At 37.2% G+C, this 23,415-nt stretch overlaps 3 protein-coding genes across 5 annotated transcripts in view; 2 read left to right on the forward strand and 1 right to left on the reverse strand.

Annotated features, from left to right (window-relative positions):
• The first annotated feature begins 520 nt into the window (after positions 1-520).
• appbp2 (amyloid beta precursor protein (cytoplasmic tail) binding protein 2) lies at positions 521-9,843 on the forward strand. Its single transcript, XM_065281148.2, has 13 exons — positions 521-874; positions 2,288-2,376; positions 2,757-2,908; positions 2,990-3,113; positions 3,195-3,363; positions 3,444-3,533; positions 3,789-3,856; positions 3,960-4,065; positions 4,171-4,295; positions 6,087-6,172; positions 6,923-7,113; positions 7,503-7,668; positions 7,791-9,843. The coding sequence occupies exons 1-13, from the start codon at positions 737-739 to the stop codon at positions 8,051-8,053; spliced, it is 1,767 nt and encodes a 588-aa protein (XP_065137220.1). The 5' UTR covers positions 521-736; the 3' UTR covers positions 8,054-9,843.
• Positions 8,854-16,035, reverse strand: LOC135771098 (uncharacterized). The gene is made up of 6 exons (XM_065281171.2): positions 15,810-16,035; positions 15,542-15,637; positions 13,506-13,618; positions 13,293-13,416; positions 13,010-13,182; positions 8,854-12,910 (listed from the first exon to the last, which is right to left on the reverse strand). Exons 1-6 carry the CDS (start codon positions 15,847-15,849, stop codon positions 12,845-12,847), a joined length of 612 nt encoding a protein of 203 aa, XP_065137243.1. The 5' UTR covers positions 15,850-16,035; the 3' UTR covers positions 8,854-12,844.
• A 494-nt stretch (positions 16,036-16,529) lies between these two features.
• usp32 (ubiquitin specific peptidase 32) overlaps positions 16,530-23,415 on the forward strand; it is a 51,138-nt gene continuing 44,252 nt past the window's right edge. For 2 of the 3 annotated variants that reach the window (XM_065281114.2, XM_065281116.2), the window contains exon 1: positions 16,531-16,748. In XM_065281114.2, coding sequence (XP_065137186.1) covers positions 16,691-16,748 — 58 coding nt within the window. In that variant the 5' untranslated portion in view covers positions 16,531-16,690. Of the gene's footprint in view, positions 16,749-23,415 lie in introns of all 3 variants that reach the window. The other variant, XM_065281115.2, reaches the window with a different exon arrangement.

Genomic DNA, 23,415 nt, shown 5'->3' on the forward strand with positions numbered 1-23,415 from the left:
AAACCCAAAATACCTATAGTATATAAAACATATTATATATATTTGAATTATTATAAAATAATGTGAATTATTTTAAGACATTTGACAGGTTAGGTGTGCGTTTATTGAAAAATAATATCCATTGAATACCCATTGAACATTTCTTAATCAATCAGAATAAAGCATTTAACACCCATATTATATTATATTATATTATATTACATTACATTACATTACATTACATTACATTACATTATATTATATTATATTATATTATATTATATTATATTATATTATATTATATTATATTATATTTTGGATTATATTATATCAATTTAAAAGTGTATTTATATTTATTTTTAAAAAATACATGTTTTTCTTTTATTTACAATATTTTACAGTAGAATTAATTCTAAAGGATTTGTTTGTAATTTATTCCATGGCCGTCCCCGTGGCCGTTATTTTGAACTGCAGTCGCTCAAGCGCGCTCACGCACTAGCCTAGGACTACGTCATTCCCAATAGTGTCATAGAAGGGGCGGGGCATCTGGATCGGGGATGAGCTTTAAACATGAGAACATAACCTAGGGTTGTGTTCTCAATAATAATAGTCCGTTTCGACTTCAAAAAGCGCTTCCAGCTGCAAGTGTGCATGAGGAGCGACAGAGTAAAGAGTTTTACCTCGATTAGGTAGCGAAGGAGGTGAGAGCAGGAGTCGAAGAAGGGGGCTGTGGTTGGATTTAGTGAAAGAAAACAATATGGCCGCGGTGGAGCTGGAATGGATCCCTGAGACCCTGTACAACACCGCTATCTCAGCCGTGGTCGATAACTATGGCCGATCCAGACGGGACATACGCTCTCTTCCTGAAAATATACAGTTTGATGTGTACTATAAGGTAAGGGAGACTGGGAAAGAATCCGACGCAGGACAAACGTTTAAAGTAGTTGACACTCTTTACTAGCAGGTCGGCTAACAAAAACTGAACCAGCCCAATGGAAAATTGCTATTCGCGAGAGACGCGAACTAAAAGAGTATTTAACCGTTGTGTTTGACAACACATGTTCATGACAGCTTTTTGGAAGCGTTCCTGTTCCAATAGTAAAATAGTTTTTTACCTTATGACATAACTGAAATGGTTTAATGAAATCGATTTGGTTGGACAATATGTTCCAGTTTAGCATAGCTTATCTTATACTGTAGAGCGGGCGAGATGAAACTCACTTTGTCAGGACTAGTTAACCATAAACACCTTAACTGTTCACTGTTTTAATATTTAAGTTTTACTTTAACTCTGCAGAATACGCTTAATGTAATAGCATGTGAGTATTTAAATTATAACGGTCATTTGCAACATCTATTTGCTATGGCAGCTGAGCTGACGTATATACACCTTTTACAGTCTATGAGATACACATAATGCTTTGAATGGCAGTGAACAGTTATGTATGGAGCTACCCAATTAGTTATGTCAAATCTTATATTAATCCTGTGTTTGAAGTATTGTATTTAAGTTGTTAGAACTATATGTAAAAACCTTAATACTACTATACATACTAAATATTTTTAATTAGCTGCACCGTGGTAAAAATGAACGCTTTATTTTTTTAGGTACGTTTTTTGTATATGTAGGGTGAAAAATGTATGGCTATGTGATTAGACCAATCCCACTGTTTTGTTTACAATGCTATGAATCTGTGACTAATAATTTAAAGTTTATGTCATGTCTCTTCGAAAAAGGTCAGAAATAAATTGATGCATTTATTTCATGGCCAACTAAAATTAAATCATCTGTTTATTAGATGAATTTGAGTTGAATCGTTGTACTAGCTGATGTGTAAATGACTAAATTCAAGGTTGACTTCATAAGACCATAACTTAAGGGTTGTTATTATCTTTTTTCTGAGTGGTTTGTAAACTTAACTCTTCCTATACTTGTTACTTTCACATCTTTTTGGGGATGAGAGTGCATACTGGGGTTAAATTACATATTGAAAGCAAAAATAGTTTCAACTCTTAATTCATAACGCTATATTATTCATTGCTGCTTAAATTCAGGCTAGAAGTCACGTCAAGTCACATGCTTAAATTTGGTATTTGATGCCAGATGTAACAAACAGAATATTCAGTCGGGTGGAAAAACAAAGGTTTGCACACGTATTGGTCTTGCACAAATTCTTCCTGATTTTTCATTCTGTCTACTATGGTTTTCTGTGTCTTCTTAGCACTCCCGAGAGAAAAGCTGAGTTGTCTTTGTTGTGTCACATGTACAATAGGGGTCAGCAAGCTCACATTTCTTCATGTATTCCAGCTTTACCAGCAGGGCCGGCTCTGCCAGCTGGGAGGGGAGTTCTGTGAGCTGGAGGTCTTCGCAAAAGTCCTTAGGGCCTCTGACAAAAGGTATTTGACATCCACTGTTAGCACAACATATGTTGTATACATTTACTGTATGAGATTGAGTGTGTATATATTTTTGGCTGATGATTCAAATGTCACATGTTGCTGTGTGGTTCACGCCTTACTTGGCACTCTTAATAAACTTTGTAGATATTTGTTTGATATCACCAAGCTGATATTTTGACGACAACATTCCTTGAGAATTGTGTCTGCTTGGTTGGTTGTGTGTGTTAATAACTTTATTTTATTCTTCATGTCAGGTTAGGTAGATACTACTTTTGTCCATAATATTGTACATTTAAGACGCTTGACCCGCAATTCAAATTGTATGACAGATTATGTCTGTTCATTGATTAAAACTTATTGATGTATATTTTTCCCAGGCACCTCCTGCATCACTGCTTCCAGGCTCTGATGGACCACGGTGTGAAGGTTGCTTCAGTCCTGGCCAACTCCTTCAGTCGCAGATGTTCATACATTGCAGAGTCAGATGCGCATGTCAAAGAGAAAGCTATACAATTTGGGTTTGTCCTAGGTATGCAAGTGTGCTCCGCTCTTAAATATCTGCAACTTCTGCTTGTTTTGCTTAATGTTGGAATGCTTGCTTTTGCCTCAGGTGGCTTCTTATCTGATGCCGGATGGTATGGAGACGCAGAAAAGGTCTTTCTGTCGTGTCTCCAACTGTGCACACTACACGATGAGGTTCTTCACTGGTACCGTGCAGTGGAGTGCTGCGTCAGGTGAGGTCTATTGAGTTTTGTGATGCTTTTATTTACAATTTATGAAAAGAGGTGCTCACTGTGTTCTTATTTCGGAGCCAGGTTACTTCATGTGCGTAATGGCAATTGCAAATACCACCTCGGAGAAGAAACCTTTAAACTAGCCCAGTCTTACATGGATAAACTAGCCAAACATGGCCATCAGGCCAATAAGGCTGCCCTGTATGGAGAACTTTGCGCCCTGCTCTTCGCCAAAAGCCACTATGATGAAGTAAGTACCTGGTATCCCAGTGCAAGATGTTTGGAGAATGACTGCTTTTCATTTGCTAACCTGTGTGTTGTGTGTTTCAGGCATATAGGTGGTGTATAGAAGCTATGAGGGAGATAACAGTTGGCTTACCTGTGAAAGTAGTAGTTGATGTTCTCAGACAAGCCTCAAAGGTTAGTGTCAGCTTTGTTACGTGTCAGAGGTAGTTCAAGATAGAAGTACCGATTTATAATAAATAAAAGAAACTTGTTTACATAGTAACTGAAGTGTTCCCAAATGAACTGATGCCAAATTGGAATCAGAGTCGAATCTGCAGTTTGAATAATCTGAATCTTCTCATGCATGTTTTAGTTTTTGTAAATGTTTCAACTTATGATCCATTGTGTTAATAAATAATGAATCTGAAATATCCACATTCATTCCGACAGGCTTGTGTCGTAAAACGAGAATTCAGGAAAGCTGAACAACTGATAAAACATGCAGTGTTTTTGGCACGGTAAGATATCGGTCATGTATTTTTATCAAAAGTATTGGATGATGTTAAAATGTTCGGCTTGAAAATGATAAAATGCTTATGTATTACCACATTTTACTCTCAGGGAACATTTTGGACACAAGCACCCCAAATATTCTGATACATTACTAGATTATGGATTTTATCTCTTAAATGTGGACAACATCTGTCAATCAGTGATCATTTACCAGGTAAGCTGAAAATCACAAGCTATGGGTTTCTTACAAATTTTTCAACTGATCTGTTTCATTACTTGAACAATGAGAAATGTACTTAATGGTTTGCTGTGCCTTTAGACTGCATTGGATATTCGGCAATCAGTGTTTGGAGGAAAAAACATCCATGTTGCCACTGCACATGAAGACCTGGCATACTCATCTTATGTCCATCAGTACAGCTCTGGTAAATTCGACAACGCACTGTGAGTATCTCTGTCCTGTTCATTAGTTAAATATTCAGATATCGAATCTTTAAACACTTTTTTCCACTGTGGTGAAAATCAAGTTTTATTATTGTTTATATGTCTAAGTGCTGTTTTCACATATATCATTCAACACCGTTGCTAAGTATTTTATCCATAATATTTGAGTTTTCCAAAGACATCTCATTCCTGCGGTTTGAAATCACATTGGTTTGCTACATCACACACATTTAACTAATCACATTTTAACTCAAACGTGCTGAACTCATGTGCAGTGTCTAACCTGCCAACATTAGCACTATAAACAATTTGTGCTGCAAACGCACAGTTCACATATGCATTGTAAAACAGACTTGGCAGTTATGTGTCTGAAGCTACTGAAATGAGCATCTATTTACGCGTATGATAGGACGGAGACGGGAACTTATTCCCATATTTAGTTCTATGGTCCAAGCTGTGCAGTTGAGTAGAGGTGGATACTAATTTGCATATTCATAGATCTGCATACACTAAATGAGGAAATTGCATTCAAGCCTTTTTAAAGCATGTAGAAAATATTGTCACAGAAAAAAACTTTTACATATCTTTGAGCTTCATAATAGCATAAGTTTTAGGTGATCAAATAATCGGCTACAGGGAGACTTTAGAGTTTAAATGGATAGTTCACCCAAAAATGAAAAGTCTGTCATCATTTACTCACTCTCATGTTATTACAAACCTGTATAACTGTCTTTGCTCTGGTGAACACGAAGGAAGATATTTTAAATAATATTTGTAATAGTTTGTGAGCCCCATTCACTTCCATGGTATTCTTTTACAGTGTTGGGGGTAATTTATTTATTATAAGTAACGCGCATTAGGTAATAATATTACTTTTCTGAAGTAATGAGTAAAGTAACGCATTACTTTATAAATTAATATTTTAGTTGCTTTTTAAAAAATGTAATGCAAGTTACTTTTCAGTTTAATTAATTCAATTAAAAAATAAAATGTTGTATTGAATTAAACTGAACATATTAACATAGAATTACGCACTCTGTGAGCGGGAACAGTTTGGGTCTGAAACGTAGATGGCAGGCCAGAGCTTGACATTTTTGCAATCATAAAAATCACCTGCAAGGCCTGAAAGAGATCAAGCCTTAGCCAAGTAAGAAAACGTAACGCAAAAGTAACTTTAAAGTAATGTCAGCATTACTTTCCATGAAAAGTAACGCAATTAGTTACTTTGTGGGGGAGTAACTTAATATTGTAGTGTTACTTTTAAAAGTAACTTTCTCCAACACTGTTCTTTTATCCTATTATGCAAGTGAATGGAGCTCACAAATTATTTGATTTTTGGTTGAACTATCCCTTTAATTTCACTTTGAAAAGTTACATCCTGATCAAGTGGATGGTGTACTATACATAATAGGTCAGAGGCAAATAAGCTGTTTTTATCATAAAGTAAAAGTCTCAAAAACAAACATTCCTTTTATTAGGCTCACCATAAAAATGATTTATTTAATTGGTGCCATGAGTTATATCTTGGGGGTGCCACTTGGTGGTATGTTCATTCCAAGACAGAACAGTATTTTGGATTGCAACTAATACCATATGAACTTTCATACCATTTTATTTGTCCCCTGAGTGGTTGCTGATTCTTAAAACTATGAGTACATTTCAAGATGCCTAGTAACTGTCCTGACCTTTATCACGGTTGAGCTGTTCTGTTAGAATGTTTTGTTGTGTTTTTTCACAGAAGTGTTTTCTGAATAACATGTACCCATGTCATACTTTGAATTTTGCTGGTAGATTTCATGCAGAACGTGCCATAGACATCATAACTCATATTCTCCCTGAAGACCATCTGCTATTGGCCTCATCCAAAAGAGTGAAAGGTGAGTATAAAGGTTTTATAACTGCCTGCTACATTTCTGCAATGACAACACAAAATGTCTCTTAAAGGTGCTTTTGTAATTTCAGTTCTAAGGGTGTCACGATTTTCGAATTCGATTGAAATTAAGTCACAACCATGAACTTCGAATTAAAAAATGGAATCGTCGATGCTGCCACTTCCCCATGTGCTGCGAGTCAACCTCCTTTAACTTCGCCAGCTACAGCCAGTTAAAAGATAGCATGGCAGATGCAGGAGCTGCTCTTTCCATGGGAAACAAAAAACAGCACGCACTTCCCACCTTTAGCTGAACTCAATCAGAACAGAGCACGCATGCGTGCACAGCAGAACGCCGTCTATGACAGGATCGGTCGTTTCTCAGAAACTGAGATCTGTTAAAGTTTCACAACAACTTATTTTAGTTGCTTAAGAGTTATGAAAACAGCATTTAAACATGACTTATTGGGGTATAGTCTCACAATCTCATGGTATGGTATGTGCGTGTACCATATTTTTTCACTGGCAGCACAACTATCAAGGCAGGGCATCACCGGGTTCAAGGTCAGATATTATATTTCATAAAAGTCTAGTCTAAAAATGGCATAGCAACCTGTTTAAAAAAAAAAGTAAAAATCTAGAATCGTATCGAACCGTGACCATAGAATCGGGGGAAAAAAAGGATTTGGAGAATCATGACACCCCTATTCAGTTCTTTTTGTGTAAACATTTGCATTTTTGATATTTTCATCTCTAGCACTTATCCTTGAAGAGATTGCCATTGATTGCCATAACAAGGAAACTGAGGAACGCCTACTCCAGGAGGCTCATGATCTGCACCTCTCCTCTCTCCAATTGGCCAAAAAAGCCTTTGGGGAGTTTAACGTTCAGACGGCAAAACACTATGGAAACTTGGGCCGCCTCTACCAATCCATGCGCAAGTTCAAGGTTGTAATACTAATTGAATTAAAAATATTTTCTTCATTAGCTCACTTTCATGGCTTTCCAAACTAGTGTATGTTTGATAATGTTGAAGTGCTCTGTCTTCTAAAGCCATATGAAAGCACCAGTCAACATTTAATGTATTTATGTTTTTATAAAAAAAGACAGACCTTCAACAGTTTTTAGTGTTTCACTAAAGAAAGGGTTTAGAACAAGTATATTATGATCAGATTGTTAATGGTAGAATTTTATACCGGAGATAAAATAATTTTAGCACCAGTTGATCATTTGTGCAAGCATGTGTTATATTTACTATGTAATGTAAACCAATTAAGACGGAGTGCTTTTAATGTCACTGTTGTGTTAACCAACCTTTCCATGGTGTTGGCACGCAGGAGGCAGAGGATATGCACATCAAGGCCATTCAGATCAAGGAGCAGCTTTTGGGGCAAGAGGACTATGAGGTGGCTCTGTCAGTGGGACACTTGGCCTCACTCTACAACTACGACATGAATCAGTATGATGATGCAGAGCGCCTCTACTTGCGCTCCATCGCTATTGGTAAGGGATACTGTTATTCTGTTTGTCAATCGGTAATGAATTGTGTGTAATTTACATAATGGCTCAACACCCACAAGTTATGCCAAAATAAACTAAAAAAGCCCCCATTTTATTTCACTCAGGCAAGAAGCTGTTCGGGGAGGGTTACAGTGGACTAGAGTATGACTACAGAGGCCTCATAAAACTGTACAACTCGGTTGGAAACTACGAGAAGGTCTTTGAGTACCACAATATTCTGTCCAACTGGAACCGGTTAAGGGACAGGCAGTTTGCAGTAGCCAACGCGCTGGAGGACGTCAACACGAGCCCCCAGGCCACAGACCAGGTGGTGCAGTCCTTCCTGTTGTCCCAGAGCCACGGAACTGGACGCCCCTGCTTAGGCTAATGGCCCACCACCTCTCAACTCAAAGAAAACATGCACACACGCCCCCATTTTCACACAAGTTCATAGTCACATGTAGTCAAGATATGGCGGGGGTTTGATTATGACCTTGAGTTTCTCCAGCTCCGATTGGATTGTCAGTTCAACGTTTACCAGCAACTCCCCTTGTCCTGTACTTTTCCTTACGATGGGACAAAAACTATGACATCTGTCCAACCATGCTAACACTCATATGATGAATGAGCAACAATTTGTTGAAGTTTTTCACACAAACCGTTTCTTTGACTTCAAGCAGACTTCAAAAGAGCTTTGCTCATCAACAACTTCTGCGCGTTTTCATTTTTGTGTCACCATTTTATGTTTTGTATTTGAAGGAGAGGTGGTACACACTACAGGAATAGTTTGTTTGTTATCACTGCATTATCGTTTGTGGAGGAAATGCTTGGTGCAGCACCCACCGAATGAGATTCGAAAGGAAAGGGAAAATCCCTATCGTTCATATAAATGAGTGAAGCCGCAGAGATGCATGTCCCGCTTAACCTGAGGATTAGAGCTTGACTTCGTGTAATGCAAAGCTTTGCATTGAGGATTACCTGTGTGCTTTTTGGAAAATGAGACCAGCCATGTTACATTATGGACCATTATGTTTTGTTTTTGCTTTTTTTAATGATTCATGTCAAGTGTGGAATCTAAGGACCAGTGGGTTTATTACTCCTCTAGATACCATGTTTTAAGTTTTCTGGTTTTGTATTCCTTTAGTACTGACATAGCTTATTTTAAACTGCCAATAATTTATATGCAAGGTATGCAAATAACATTGCAAATGGATGAGCCAAAATAACTTCTGTGTGAAACCATAGTTAAACGTCTTTAGCCATAACAAATCAACAGTGTGGGAGAAAAGTATATAATGCTGGCTTTATAACCCAACACTCATTCGCATAAACACACACACACACACACAATAAGCTGGAGTGGTGGTAGTTATGGGACCAGGTTTCCATTCAGCGCTCAGGCGTGGATTAACACCCATAGCCAGCTGACTGGACACACTGAGAAAAGGGCCGAGCGCAGCACTTGTCTTTGTGTATAGGCACCCCGCAGGTGAAGCGGAGAGGTTTGTGGATATTGCATGCGAGGGGTGTAATTCAATGCCTGTTTGTATAGCGGGAGTTTCTGACCATGCAATATTACAGTGAGGATCAGCTTTCCTCGTATCACTGCCTTTCCGACCACTCCTGCTTCCAATAAGTCCAGAATCTACACAACTCTGTAACAATAGGTTTGCTCTTATTAAAGTTCACTGATTGAGAATGGTCAAGTCACCAGAATCCAAAATGACTTTAAGGGTATCCAAACTGCATTTCGTTTCAGTCAGCAGTCATTTATTTTTATTTTTTGCATCTGCAGAAACCTTGATGCAAGTGCTACCGAAAAATAGCGTGATGTTAATGTCTTGCATCTCAAGCTGAAGTCCCAGCCTTAGTCTTAAAGGACTCTCAGTTGGGAGGATCTACTTTCTCAGTCTTTTCAAATAGCTTGTTTAAACCAGACCTCCACCTGCCCCATCTGTAAACCGAGATCACACACGAGGCACTTTGTATTACAGCCACTTTCACTCCTTAGAAATCCTGTAGTTGTTTTGTGTCATGGTTAAATGTTGAAGATTTCTGGAGTTCTCTCTATCACAGAGATAGCTGGGGAATCAGAGCCAGGTTTCCGGAAGGAATTGAACTTGCCTTGGTCAGAGAGATATGGAATATTGTAACAAATAAACTGTGATCTTGAAAACGTTTTAAGTGCATTTCCATTGACTGTTAAATGTAGTAAATGGATTACGTGGAGTTCTTATATCAGAGGATTTAGATAAGTTTACGAGTTTCTAAACTATAAACAACAAGCATAGTACATCGAATGAATTCACAGTGTAGCTCTGATTGCTTCTGAATGTGTATTTAAGGGCTCATTTGTCAAACAATAAGAAAGATCATTCAGTGTGATGTTGAATAGCCACTAAATTCCAAAATGGGTCACAGCCCCCATAGGTGCTTCTGGGTCACATGTTCTTTTCTTTGCATGTTTAAGTAATTATGTGTACATATATATATATATATAGATGTATAGCTACAATTGGTATTGTCCCAGTGAACTCCATAGTGACATAAACATAAAAAAAACTTTGCAGTTCTAAAGTGTTGAACTGATCACAGAAATTGTTAACATCCCCTGACAATAAAGGCAATGATGTGAGAGAATATCCTATATTTCACACAAACTTGGCATGGTTATATACACAGTAAACACCTTAAAGCAAAAGCCTATGATGTCGAACCTTGCATGTTTCTTAGAAATGTGCCCTCGGAGTTGAAGTTTGTAATAAATAACAGGTTTATAAAAGGGACTGTTTACAGTGAAGAATGAATGCTTATTGCATGAGGCCGCACTCATCACATTCATTACTGATATAGAAGGACAACAATGCTAATAATCTTTATAAAATCCTCGGACGTTCATTTCTGCAATGTGTAGATTGTGATTTAGCCAAAGTGCTATTTCTGACTTTTCAGCTCTTGCATCGCGGTGGTACCCTGGGCATCAGGTAGGGTACTGGGACCCTTTAAGCTAAAAACAAAACAGAAGTGACTTCTTGATTTTGTTTTCAGTTAATTTTCATCTCTACCCATTTGATACATGTTAGAACGCAGTGTTTTTCTCCAATGACAAAGATGAGGAAAGTGATTGTGTTAACATTAATACTGACTGTTACTATTGAAACGTCAGTGACCTGTGCCACAGTGAACCTCTGCTTTTGATACATGTAGGGTTCAGTCATTGGCTATATGTTACTCACACCTCCGTAGAGCCTGCTGTAGATCTGTAACCACCAAATCATTATTAAACTCAATTGTATCCACCATTGTGAAAATTTGTAACTAATTTTAACACGCACAGAAAGAACAATATACAGATGTCTTACAGATTACAATGAGCAATATTGCTTTTAAGTATTAAAATGCTTTATTTTTTGCCTTTAAGTGATTTTTCTTCATTTGTTTCTGAAATCAGTGCTATATGTTTGCACGCCTCTCTTTTGGGTGGATTGGTGACTGAACAAAAAAAATTGAGAATAAATGACTGTATACAGCATAAGTACTTTTGAAAGATATTTTACTGTTATACCTCAATAGTCATAATGATAGACTGAAAATGATATTATGATCAATCTTTTACATTCGCATTGTGGAAAAAAGCAGTTTATATGAAGAATAAAATGAAACTAAGCAAAATAAATAAACTAGTCCTATTATTAATGTAACACTTTGTCCATCTTGAAAAACTTTTAAGCCATTTATATAGTACGAATGACTTAATAATAGGGCTGGGTATCGATTCAGATTTTCCAGATCGATTCGATTCACAAGCTATCAAATCGATTCGATTCTCGATTCAATTTTCAATTCCGGTTCTTGGGCCGGTTTTTATACTCGATTCAACTCGATGAATATAGATTTATTACAAATACTATATTAATAAAAAGAACAGTGAACAACTCTCCTAGATCACATCGTGCAAAGCACAAAAGAGGGTGACATCTAGTGAAGAAGACTAGTAATTCGATTAACATTAATCTTTCGTTCAATGTTTGCAGAAATAAGTATGAAAGAAAAAAAAATCGATTCTGCTGTTTGAGAATCGATTCTGAATCGACCCGGTTTTAAAAAACGATTAATCGAAAAATCGATTTTTTTTGCCCAGCCCTACTTAATAACATAAATTAAAACTGATGAACCATACTTTAGTGGTAAAACAAAAAGAAATTAAATATAATAGTATTGTCAAATCTGGCACATTAAAAGCATGTCACAAAAACAGTGCTTTGTGTTTAAAAGGATCATTCACCCAAAAAATTATTTGTCTGGTGACCACAAAGGGAAGTATATGAAGAATTTGGTTCCAAAACGAAATAACAAAATAATTGTTGTCAAACATGTTCACTATTATCTTTTTATCGTGCTATTTGGCTATATTTTTTTGTATATATATATATATATATAGCCTTTATTTAATAGTGAGTTTAGGAGAGGACAGGAAAGTACAAGGAGGAGAGAGGGGGTATGGGATCGGCAAGTGACCACGAGCCGGGAATCGAACTAGGGTCACTGAAAGTGTCGGAGCACTGCCCACTACACCATCGGCTCCGACGTCTGTATTTTTTTTTTTTTTTTTTTTTTTTTGCTTAAAGCAAAACCAACTGCAGTTTGACTGATATTAATTGAAATAAAAATCAAACTTTTTTATTCAAAAAAAAAAAAAAACTGAGTTATCTTGTTTTGGAACCAACTCTTCATATTTTGAGAAATGTTTGAAACCAACCCGATCACAAGCCCCAATGACTTTTAATGTAGGAAAAATACTATGGAAGTCAATGGGGCTTATGGCTTGGTTACAAACATTCCTCAAAATATCTTCCTTTGTGGTCATCAGAACAAATAAATGTATACAGGTTTGTAACAACATGAAAGTGAGTAAATGATAACAGAATTTTCATTTTTTGGTGAACTATCCCTTTAAGTATATTACATAGTATAATACATGTATATATCAAGAGAATATACACCAAATAAAGCCCTGCAAAATTCTACATTCAACATACTCTTACCTGCAATTTGTGCAGTTGCTTTTTGGATCAATACCCTCATAAAAGACACATTTTCCCTTTTAATTGCTTCACACATCAATTCAATCTCAAACCCAGTAACCCAAAACACAAACATGTAACACTTTACATTCATCCTAGCTCTTCTTCTCCTCCTCTTCATCCAACAGTAACCATCTCACATGGGTTAAGATGCACCACATCTGCAGAAAGACACACATGACCAGTGGAGTTCATATTAAAGCGGATGCCACTGGTGTGACTCAGCAACAAAATAATGCAGAGTTATGCTCTGTCCTCACCTCAACTGCTAATCCCAGTAAGCGTCCAGCTGCCAGCACCAGAATCCCAAGAATCTGAAGGCAGTGTGGGATATAGAGAGCCTGAGACAGCACCTCATACTGATAGCAATACAGCCACACAGGCAAAACATGGATCCCTGCTATTGTCAAAATGCCCAGTGGAGTCTTAAAGCCTGCACAATGAAACATTCAATGTGACTTTCAGTGCTGACAGCTGTCATGCTGATGTCACAATATTTATTTAAACCAAAAACTGGGAGAAGAACATTGTATCTTAGCATACCTTTCGCCATCACTGCTCGAACCCAGACCGGGCTCCCCGTGAAAGAGTTCTTCCATTGGGCTCCTCGAGCACTGTGGTTGCACACAAACGCACACCACTCTGCTGAGGACACCAACCACCCCCACTTTATAAGCATAAAGCACAAAGTCAGTCATATATGACAAGTGGATATAGAAAAATACAGCAGAAATCCAACTGACTCATTAAACTTACGTCATAAAGTATATTCCAGAGCATCCCACGTCCTATGTTGTCCACAACTACATCCAGCCAAGCTCCGAACCTGGAGGTCTGCTGCAGCCGGCGTGCCACCCACCCATCCAGCCCTGACACAAACATAAAATATTCAGTTTAAAACGTTAGGTTGACCACTAAGGTATTTTTATTATAGCCTCCCATAGAACCAATGGAGAGGGTGCCCAGACAAAAAAACTGTTCTGGGACCTGTGGCTGGTATGCTAAATATAAAAGGAATAATCTGTTAAGGCCTTAATAATAATAATAATAATAATGTCCTGCCGATTATTATGACAAAATAATATTGTCACATTGGTAAACATTTGGACATTAAAGTTTGATTTAAAATATTTATTTTTGATAAAATTCAGACCTGGCATGAGAACAGAAACAATATGAAACATATAAGAAGTACCTTTTTGATATAGTCTACTCCAGTGGTTCTCAAACTGGGGGCATTATGATGGTGCCAGGGGGGTCCCGGTTTAATAACATTTTATAAAATGTATTAATTTATAATAAATTCTAAAATAATAAATGTCAGAAAAATAAGGCTACTAACCAACAGCACTACATTGAATAATTTAATATGTTTTGTTTAATTAAAATTTTAAGTTTTGGAATGTTTTATGTCATGCATTTTATTTGGGGGGCCTCAAAGGGATGCACCGTATACACTGGTCAAAAAAAAATTCTTTTACATGTTGATTTTATTTTGCTTTACTGGTTTATCATTGTTTAAAAATGTTAACATACATAAAAGAAGCCAAGCTAATATAAAAAATATGAAAGAAATACATTTTAAAATTAAGGTTATTAATAGAATGTGCTTTGGCGGGTAACTCACAGACTCCATGCAGGCAACCTTGTGCCCGTGGGCACCATGTTCTGTGATGATAAATTTCCTTGATACTATAATGTTTTTGAACCTTTTATGTTATAGTATACATTATCACTACATTATAGTATTATATATTGTATTTTATATAGAATAGAATAGAATAGAATAGAATAGAATAGAATAGAATAGAATAGAATAGAATAGAATAGAATAGAATAGAATACCCTGCTTCATGTAAATGGGTGATTCTCACGAAAACTGGGTTTTAAATGTCAAGCATGAAAATGTAAAAATTGCTTAAATTTACTTTTTTTCCCCACCAGACATTGAAAAACAAAGTCTGGAGTAAATGGGAACATTAATTTAAACACTTTTACTTATCATTTAACACTTTTTGTAACATAATTAAAAAAATTAGTCCTAAAAAATCTCATTACCGCAACAGTCAGAAAACATCAACACTGACATATTTTCAAAATGACATGACAAACCTGAAAGAACATAATTTGGAGATTCTGCACATGCATTTAAAATCAAAGTATTGTGCTTCTATTAATTAAATTAACATTTAATAAGCATCTGTTGCGATAATGATAATCAAAATGTCGTGTAAGCATTCTGACAAGACAATATTTCAAATTAACTGTAAAAAAAATGATCTTACCTGGTAGCCATCTTGAAGTTACTGGTCCATGTGCTTGGTCACTCAAAACCAAACTTTATAAAAATTCTGTATGTGTGCTTAAACTGTTCTCAAAAAGTGTTGCGGAGGATGAGAACATCAGGCATGGACACATCATTTTCCTAATTTTTCTTCATTATTATTAATCATGAATATTAAGTAAATATTTTTTCTGTCATCTAAAGTAGTCTAGCAAAACATCCATTTATTTTTTCTAAATATTTTTGTGTTAATTTGATTAAATTACAACATAACGCATGTTCAAACACAGCCAGACACATTGCGGTAATGAGAATTTCAGCAGAAAATGAGATAAAATTGACAAATTATAAATTCTTATGTTGAAATCACACATTGTGCAAGGTAGAACACAGTATTGTGTTAATTCTGATGCTTTTTAATATTACTATATTACACATTTTATAGCTAAAATCATTAGTGCCGTGGTGTTTCAATGGTTTCTTGAGAATCACCCAAATAATTACCCACCATCCAATATTACTGATGCCACATACAAGGGTAGAAATCTCACTGGGTCACTATATACAGTCCAGGCGGTGAGTACAAGAAGAATCCTAATGTAACCTATGAAATGAAGGAAATAAAAACCACAACAAATTTATCGTTACTTAGTGCTAACTTCACTGATGATGAACTTAGAGATAGCTGGATGACATGTCATCTTATTTTATCTATTCTATTATAAAAGTTTGATGATGGAAAAATGCATAACTGTGTAATTATTACCCTGACTCACCGATTACATTGGGCGCATACAGACAGACATAAAGTCCCATTGCACAGATGCGGAACCCGCGTGTCCCTCCTCTCCTTTCCTTTCCTATGTTAATTTGAGTTCCTATGCGCAACAACAACAAAAAGTAATTCAAGAAGGATTCGAAACAAGTTTTTTTTTTGTGAATGACATTTATGCAACGGCATAACCAGTAAACAGAAACGTCTCTTCCGGTTTTATTGCAGCACGCGCCATTCCCATTGCAATAAGCATCAGAGGTCATAGGAGGGCGCCAAATAATAAGCGTCTAAAAATGTTTTAATATAGTGACATGTCAAAAACAAACGCATGTTACATATGCATAATAGCTTCCCAGAACTGTTTTTGAGTAGATCAAACGAAATGTTGCGCAGGGCCAAATATTAGGTCAATTGAATTATGTGTCTATAAACTTAACGTGTTAAATCGCTATAAATGTAGACCATTACGAAAAGCTATTTTAATTCAATGCCTGTCAAATCCACATTAAACAAATACACGTCCATAATAAATAAATAAATATAAAACTTTCACATTGAAATGCTTGTGTTTATATGATTCTGCTAATATTTTCATCAAGTATTGAAATTACATTGGACAGCATGACAGGCCGAAACGGTGTCAGTGCTGCGTTTCTAGCGATAAACTGACGCGCGTACGCCCCCGTGTTCTGATTGGACAAAAGTCACCTGACCAAGTATGGAGGCGTAGGCGCTGAGACGCGTCACTCGTTGATAACGCAAAACTCCGCTGCTGGACTTGATACGAACACCATACCAAAAAAATAGAAAAACAACCGAAAACAAGGCAACAGGCACCGGTCACTCCTAACATTTCTGCCATTGCCATGAAATGAGGGCACCATGGGCGCCAAAGAGTCACGGATAGGCTTCCTGTCGTATGACGAGGCCGTTAAAAGAGGTAAGAGCTTTGAGCTTTAACGATTATCGGCGGTCGCTCAGTTACGCGGTTGGGCTAAGCTAGCGTTAGCCGCGTTAGCCAGCTAGTTAAGACCACATATTAACTCTTCCCGTGAGCTAACAAGACACAACCTGTCACTCCGCAGACGCTTAAGTAGGGGTAGTAAAGGGCTCGGGGGTGAAGGTGGGGCTGTTTGGACTTGTCTTTGTGTTATTGGTGTATTGTCAGCGGCTGCTTTCCAAAACATAGTGAGCTGTCTGTTTGGACAGATTTTAGGATTGAAATCCAAGCCCTTGCACGCGCCTATAATGTCTCTAAACGATGTAAATAGACAGCTCTGTGCTAGGTTTTGAGACAGCGCTAATGTCTAACGAGCAGTCGATTTGAAGTGTTGTTAATCTGGGTGGTGCAGTGGACACCATCCGCTCTGAGAAACAGATTTCACTAATCTGTCAACATTTCTCAACACCCCCCTTGAAATGTATGTCCTATCCAAAGATTGTAGTTTGTCAACTCTCTCTGACGCGCAACTGCTTGACCTGATACTGACACGCTATGATTTTTTTCCCTTAGTACAAACCATTGTTTTTCCACTCTTTTGCGTTCAGATATTTAAATGCCAAAGGATTATGTTTACTCTTTGCAAGTGTATATGTACTTTAAGAGTGATAAGGTTATTGAAGACTCATTCATGTGATAAGTGAACAACATCCGTTGATAAATGACCATTGACATGTCAGCTGTCTTTATCTGATACCAACACTGCCTTCGTTCGCACATTAGACTGCAATGACATTGTGTAAATAAATTCATAAGTGACATGTTGTAAACCCTTTAGCTTTCTCAATACCAAGACAAGTACATCTGTGTATGTGAAAGATTGTGTAAGATAACATATTTTGTTATTCCCATTGGTACATTGGTTTGATAAATAGCATGTACTGTATTAGTATGTAACCTTATCTTTTCTGCCAGTTACATCATCACCTACAGGTGTGACCATAACATGACCACAAGTTTGGTTTCAGGTTTCTGCACATTGATGTTAGCCAATTTTAGATTTCTGAAACTAAAATCTGTAATGTGTAGACTGATGGTAGACAGGCTGACGGACCATAATGCCGGTATGTTTATTGTGTAAGCAATGACTGATGTATTAAGAGGTGGCAGACAGCAGAGACACAAGCATAGCACCTGAGGCAGAGCATGTCAGCATTGTTTATGTTTCTCCACCTTGATGAATAAGCAGAATTTAGCTGTTGCTTTGCATAAGCGCTATTTGCATCTTTGTTTCTCTTACCAGGAAACCACAGACCAAGATTTTACATTTTCGCCCCAACTTTAACAGATATAAAAATTTAAATGATTGTCACAGGGAAGAAGGGTGTGAATCACCAAAAATACCCGAGTGTTAAAGAGTAAAAACACTGATATTATTTTGCTTCAAAACAGTGGTTTGTGTGTCTTAGTGTGTGGGCATGTGCAAACACATGCGTGTGTGTTTGTGTGCGTGTGTGTGTGTGTGTTGATGGGCATAGGGGGATAGCTGGCCATGAGGAGAGGTAGAATTACCCTAATTGTTGCAGCTGCATCCACATTATGATAGCGTATTTATAGCAGCTTTTGTGCCATGCTGCCCAGGAGCCAGTGTTGCTGACACCACATCATCACAATAACATACTGTTAAGATAGGCTGCGTCCGAAATCTCTAAAATGCTGCCTTCGGGGGCAGCATTCCAAGGCAGGAAGGCATCAAAGCACGTCTGAGATACCTTCATCATCTTGTCCCACAATTCTATCCGCAGGCGTGCACAGGGAATGTGATTGGTCGAGTTTGAAAGAAATAAAGTGGCTGGATCAAAAATTTTGTGTAAATGAAGTTATTTTTCACATTTTACACATTTTGATCGCTAGAAATTAGTATTGCAGTTTTAAAATATAGGATTAGTTATCACAAAGGTGCTCTCTGTTTTTATTTCAAACAAAATTCAGTTACGCTGCCAATAAAGGCTGTCCGAATGTTGCCGAAGTTATTGCCTCATGAGGCAGCGAGGTAACAAGTCAGCTGCCTTCGGTTTCAGACGCATCCATAAAATGGGATTCATGTTATTGTTTTATTAAAGAATTGCTTTTAATCGCAGAGTAATAGTTATTCTAAAAGGCACAGTTCACCCAAAGCTCAAATTCAGGTGTCATCATTAACTCACCCTCATTTACAAACCTGTATGACTTTCTTTCTGCGAACACAAAAGGAGATTTAATAAATATGACAAACGGCTGTTCCTTTAAAATGCGCCATGTTGTTGTATGTCGTGTGGCTGTTTTGGAATCAGCTGTGTCATTCTTAAAAAGGCACGGAAACATACATAAATTAGATTCAGCTGTATGTGGTTACATGCTAGTGTTTTTAGTGGCTTTCTTGTAAAGGGATAGTTCACCCAAAAATGAAAATTCTGTCATCATTTTCTAGGGCTGTGACGGTGGCAGTTTTTTACCAAGGCGGTGTTAATGCACAAATTCACTGCAATGGTGCGGTGGTTATAGATTGATTTTGTGTGTGCGTGTGTGTGGGGGGGGGCATGCGCGTATGCGCATGTGCACATTGATGCATATAGGTCTTATACATAATGCATACATATATTTTGAAATATAAAAATGTAAACGATGATCAGATATACAGTTCTTAACAAACGTGCATGTTTATAGGCGCTAAATTCTTTCTCCGTTGGTTGGTTCTCGTCACAGCGTCAAGCAATGCTTAGGTTACTTGGCAACGAAAGACGCTCTGAAGCGCCCACATGCTTTGAAGAGGAGCCTCAGGGAAGCGGCGCGGTCACGTGAAGCAACTGTGCGTATGTGCTTGGCTGAGCCCTGGTGTTTATTGTAGCACTTCCACTCTTGAAACAACAAGTCAGAAACCTTTTTGGGGTTATAATGTTTCCAGCCGCGCTGAAAACGCGTTCTGATGGTGTACTGGTAGCGCAGATTGATACTTTTTCGTGACCAAGAGAGAACAGACATTTCTCAATCTGAAGGCTGCAGCCTCCGGAGGTCGCGGCTGTATATGTCATCAAGCCTGGTTTATTATTTTCAGACATTTGCAAGTCATAAGCATATTACAACAATGTATGATTAACAAAGAATAATATTCAACTTTATAATTGTCAATGTTATAAGTCTTGATGACGTATGCAGCTTGCAAATTCGACCTCGGGAGGCTACAGTCTTCGGATTGAGAAACGGCCAATATCTTTCCTCATTGTTCCGCCCCCAAGCCAGCGGCTCATCACTGATATCAGTTGCCTTTCCTTGCAAATTAGCGCATTAACTCCGCGTCTGCTGGCTGTTTGCGTTAAAACAAACCTGAAGACATCTCACTGGGCGAGATTGTACTTTATATTTTTCATAATTTGTGAGGTGCACACCACCGTGGGGCGCACTTCCCGACCACCGGTTGACTCCACCACCGCGGTGGTAATTACAACTGTCCCAGCCCTATCATTTTCTCACCCTCATGTTGTAACAAACCTGTATACATTTCGTTGTTCTGATGAAAACAAAGGAATATATTTTAAGAAATGTTTGTAACCAAACCGTTTGTGGACCCCATTTACTTGCATAGTATTCTTTTTTCCCACTATAGAAGTGAATGGGGTCCATGAACGTTTTGGTTACAAACATTTATCAAAATATTTTCCTTTGTGTTCATCATACAAAGACATTTATACAGGTTTGTAACAACATGAGGGTGAGAAAATGATGACAGAATTTTCATTTTTGGGTGAACTATCCCTTTAAGACTGAACATACAATACTGTTCTGTATTATGAAGCAGCTTCTAGTGTCTCAACCATGTTATCTATAGCCTCCAGTGTCAAAGAATCTCAGCACAACCCTGTCAGCTTGACTGAGTGAGGGTCCTCTGAGAGATACAGGCCAATCGAATCCCGCTATGATAATTAAGTCTCATCCTTAGGATTCATGTTTATTTATGGTGCTTACCTGTAAGGGTCAGAGTCATCTTGTATGCTCTCAGGCTGTCTTTGGAGAGCTCTGTCTAGAATGAAAGGTTGCCTCCACCTACAGACCCACACTGGAGGAACTACTGGGAACTTAAAGTAGGTCATGTTCCTAGGTAGCAGCACTGAAATTAGTTTTACGGTTTCCTGCAGGATTCCATCATAGAGTAACTGGGAATGTTTTGGATCCGATCTTTCTCTCTCTCTTCTCTGAGGTAACGCACTTTGACTGGTCAAAGAAGTAAAAATCAAAGAGACTGTGAATGCTTTATCAGTCTGTTGCTCTGCAATTTCAAAGAGGGGATATGTCTCTGAATTCCCCAGAGCTAAAAGATATCTGCATTTTCTCTTTTCCTGTTTTCATTATGCTAATAAGACCATAATTGAATCGGTTCCCCCATATTAGATGAAGGCTTGTGTATATAATTACTGTTTTATACTGGATGCTGTTTTAGTGACGAGTTTAAAGAATAAATAAAAGTGAAGGTATGCTATGTTACTGGAGAATACTGCTGAGAATTTAGGTTACTCAGCCTTACTGTAAGAATTAGATTTTTTAATCAACCTTGGAGGAAATGAGACTTTCTTGACTTGTTTACGATCAAGGATAAATTCATATACAACAGAGCAATTCCAATGTTATGGATGTGACCTTTTCAGTCAAAAGTTAAAATATAATTTCTTAGAAAGTATTTATTTACCAATATACTAAACCATCTGTTTACATTTTCCCAAACCCCTAATGATAGAGTCCAAACAAAAGTATGCTTGTGTTTTCTATTTTAGATAAGGGAAATAAACATGTGGTACGGATGTGACAAAGTAGGACAAGTTTTAGGATACAGCATGCTTATAGGAATTCTGTGATTTTTAAAATGCACAAACTAAAAACGGTAATAAATGGAGGAGGGAGGGATCTTTAAAGAACAAATCATATTTATTTTAATTAAATTTTCATGTGCATATTTATCAACGTTATGGATGTGACATTTCTCTGTTGTGGATGTGACAATTCTCAAAAGCTGCACTTACGGGCTTAAAGGATTAGTCCATTTTCTAAAAAAATCACTATAATTTAAATTTACTCACCCCATGTCATCCAAAATGTTGATGTCTTTCTTTGTTCAGTCGAGAAGAAATTATGTTTTTTGAGGAAAACATTCCAGGATTTTTCCAAGTTAAATGGACCCCAACACTTAACACTTAGGTCAACACTTAACAGTTTTTTTCAATGGAGTTTCAAAGGACTTTAAACGATCCCAAACGAGGCATAAGGGTCTTATCTAGCAAAACGATTGTCTTTTTTAACAAGAAAAATAAAAAATATGCACTTTTAAACCACAACTTCTCGTCTATCTCCGGTCCTGTGATGCGACATCGAGACCTCACGCAATACATCATCACGTCAAGAGGTCACAGATGATGTATGCGAAACTACGCCCCAGTGTTTACAAGTGTAGAGAAAGAGGACCGTTCCGACGTTGTTGTATGTGGAATGATACTAATTAATGTCTTTGTGTGTTTATTTTTTAAAATGGTCCGCAAATGTGCGTTTCATATATGTAACACGTGACCTTTACATCATCAATTACGTGAGGTCGTGCTGGCGCGTCACAGGACTGGAGATAGACAAGAAGTTGTGGTTTAAAAGTGCACATTTAAAATTTTTCTTGTCAAAAATGACAATTGTTTCGCTAGACAAGACCCTAATGCATTGTTTGAGATCATTTAAAGTCTTTTGAAACTCCTTTGAAAAACACTGTTAAGTGTTGAGTTAAGTGTCAAGTGTTGGGGTCCATTAAAGTCCATTAAAATGAAAAAAATCCTTGATTTGTTTTAATCAAAAAACATAATTTCTTCTCGACTGAACAAAGAAAGACATTAACATTTTGGATGACATGGTGGTGAGTAAATTATCTGGATTTTGTTTAAGAAAATTGACTAATCCTTTAACTGTGCACCTAACTATTGAAACTATTTTAAAAACATTTGGGAAAACTTAAAGAGAGCGGCCCACCTTTGTATTTAACTAAAGCCACCTCATATTGAAATCTGAGATCAGTATGGTTAAAAACGTTTTGTAAGGTTGAGATTTGCAAGGAATTGAAAAAATGTTTTTTTATATCTTTGCCTTGCACCCAGGGACTTTTCAACCAATAAAAAATAATACCCTAAATGTAGTTTACTGATTGAATAGAAGGAAATTGTTCATCCATTTAATGTATGTTTTAATAGCTCTACTGTCGTGCTTTCACTCTGAATAATATCCTGCGGGAAACCATCTTATGATTTGCAGATATCGCTTTAGCACCTTTGGAAAGAGCAGTTTGAGATTTGCAAATTCTACCCAGTTAATTATCCAGTAATGACCCGAGAACTGTTAGTTAGTTTGGAAAATGTGCAGAGTACACAGAAAATATCTGCAGAATTAAGCTGCCATTAAATCATTGTCTTTACTGTGGAGCAGATGGTGCCATGATAGTGTTTATGAAATTTGGATGGTTGTCACTCCCTTTTAAACTTCATCTTCTACAAAACATTAAACAGAATAATTATGCTTCCCCCTCCAGGTGTAATAAAATGTAATGACATCAGAGATTGTTGAAATATCATCTCTACCAACCTGTCAGCTTTGAAACATCTCAGAC

The sequence above is a fragment of the Paramisgurnus dabryanus genome, chromosome 8 (genome assembly GCF_030506205.2).
Source record: "Paramisgurnus dabryanus chromosome 8, PD_genome_1.1, whole genome shotgun sequence".
In the NCBI taxonomy this organism is placed as follows: domain Eukaryota; kingdom Metazoa; phylum Chordata; class Actinopteri; order Cypriniformes; family Cobitidae; genus Paramisgurnus; species Paramisgurnus dabryanus.

What these genes read in the sequence shown, in the direction of transcription:
- appbp2 (XM_065281148.2), top strand. Translation starts at nt 737, where the DNA reads ATGGCCGCGGTGGAGCTGGAATGGATCCCTGAGACCCTGTACAACACC. An exon ending in ACAATTTGGGTTTGTCCTAG is followed by an intron (nt 2,909 to 2,989) that starts GTATGCAAGTGT and finishes CTTTTGCCTCAG; the next exon opens with GTGGCTTCTTATCTGATGCC. An exon ending in AATCCATGCGCAAGTTCAAG is followed by an intron (nt 7,114 to 7,502) that starts GTTGTAATACTA and finishes GTTGGCACGCAG; the next exon opens with GAGGCAGAGGATATGCACAT.
- LOC135771098 (XM_065281171.2), bottom strand. Translation starts at nt 15,849, where the DNA reads ATGGGACTTTATGTCTGTCTGTATGCGCCCAATGTAATCG. An exon ending in GTATGCGCCCAATGTAATCG is followed by an intron (nt 15,638 to 15,809) that starts GTGAGTCAGGGT and finishes TTCATTTCATAG; the next exon opens with GTTACATTAGGATTCTTCTT. An exon ending in TACTGGGATTAGCAGTTGAG is followed by an intron (nt 12,911 to 13,009) that starts GTGAGGACAGAG and finishes GTCTTTCTGCAG; the next exon opens with ATGTGGTGCATCTTAACCCA.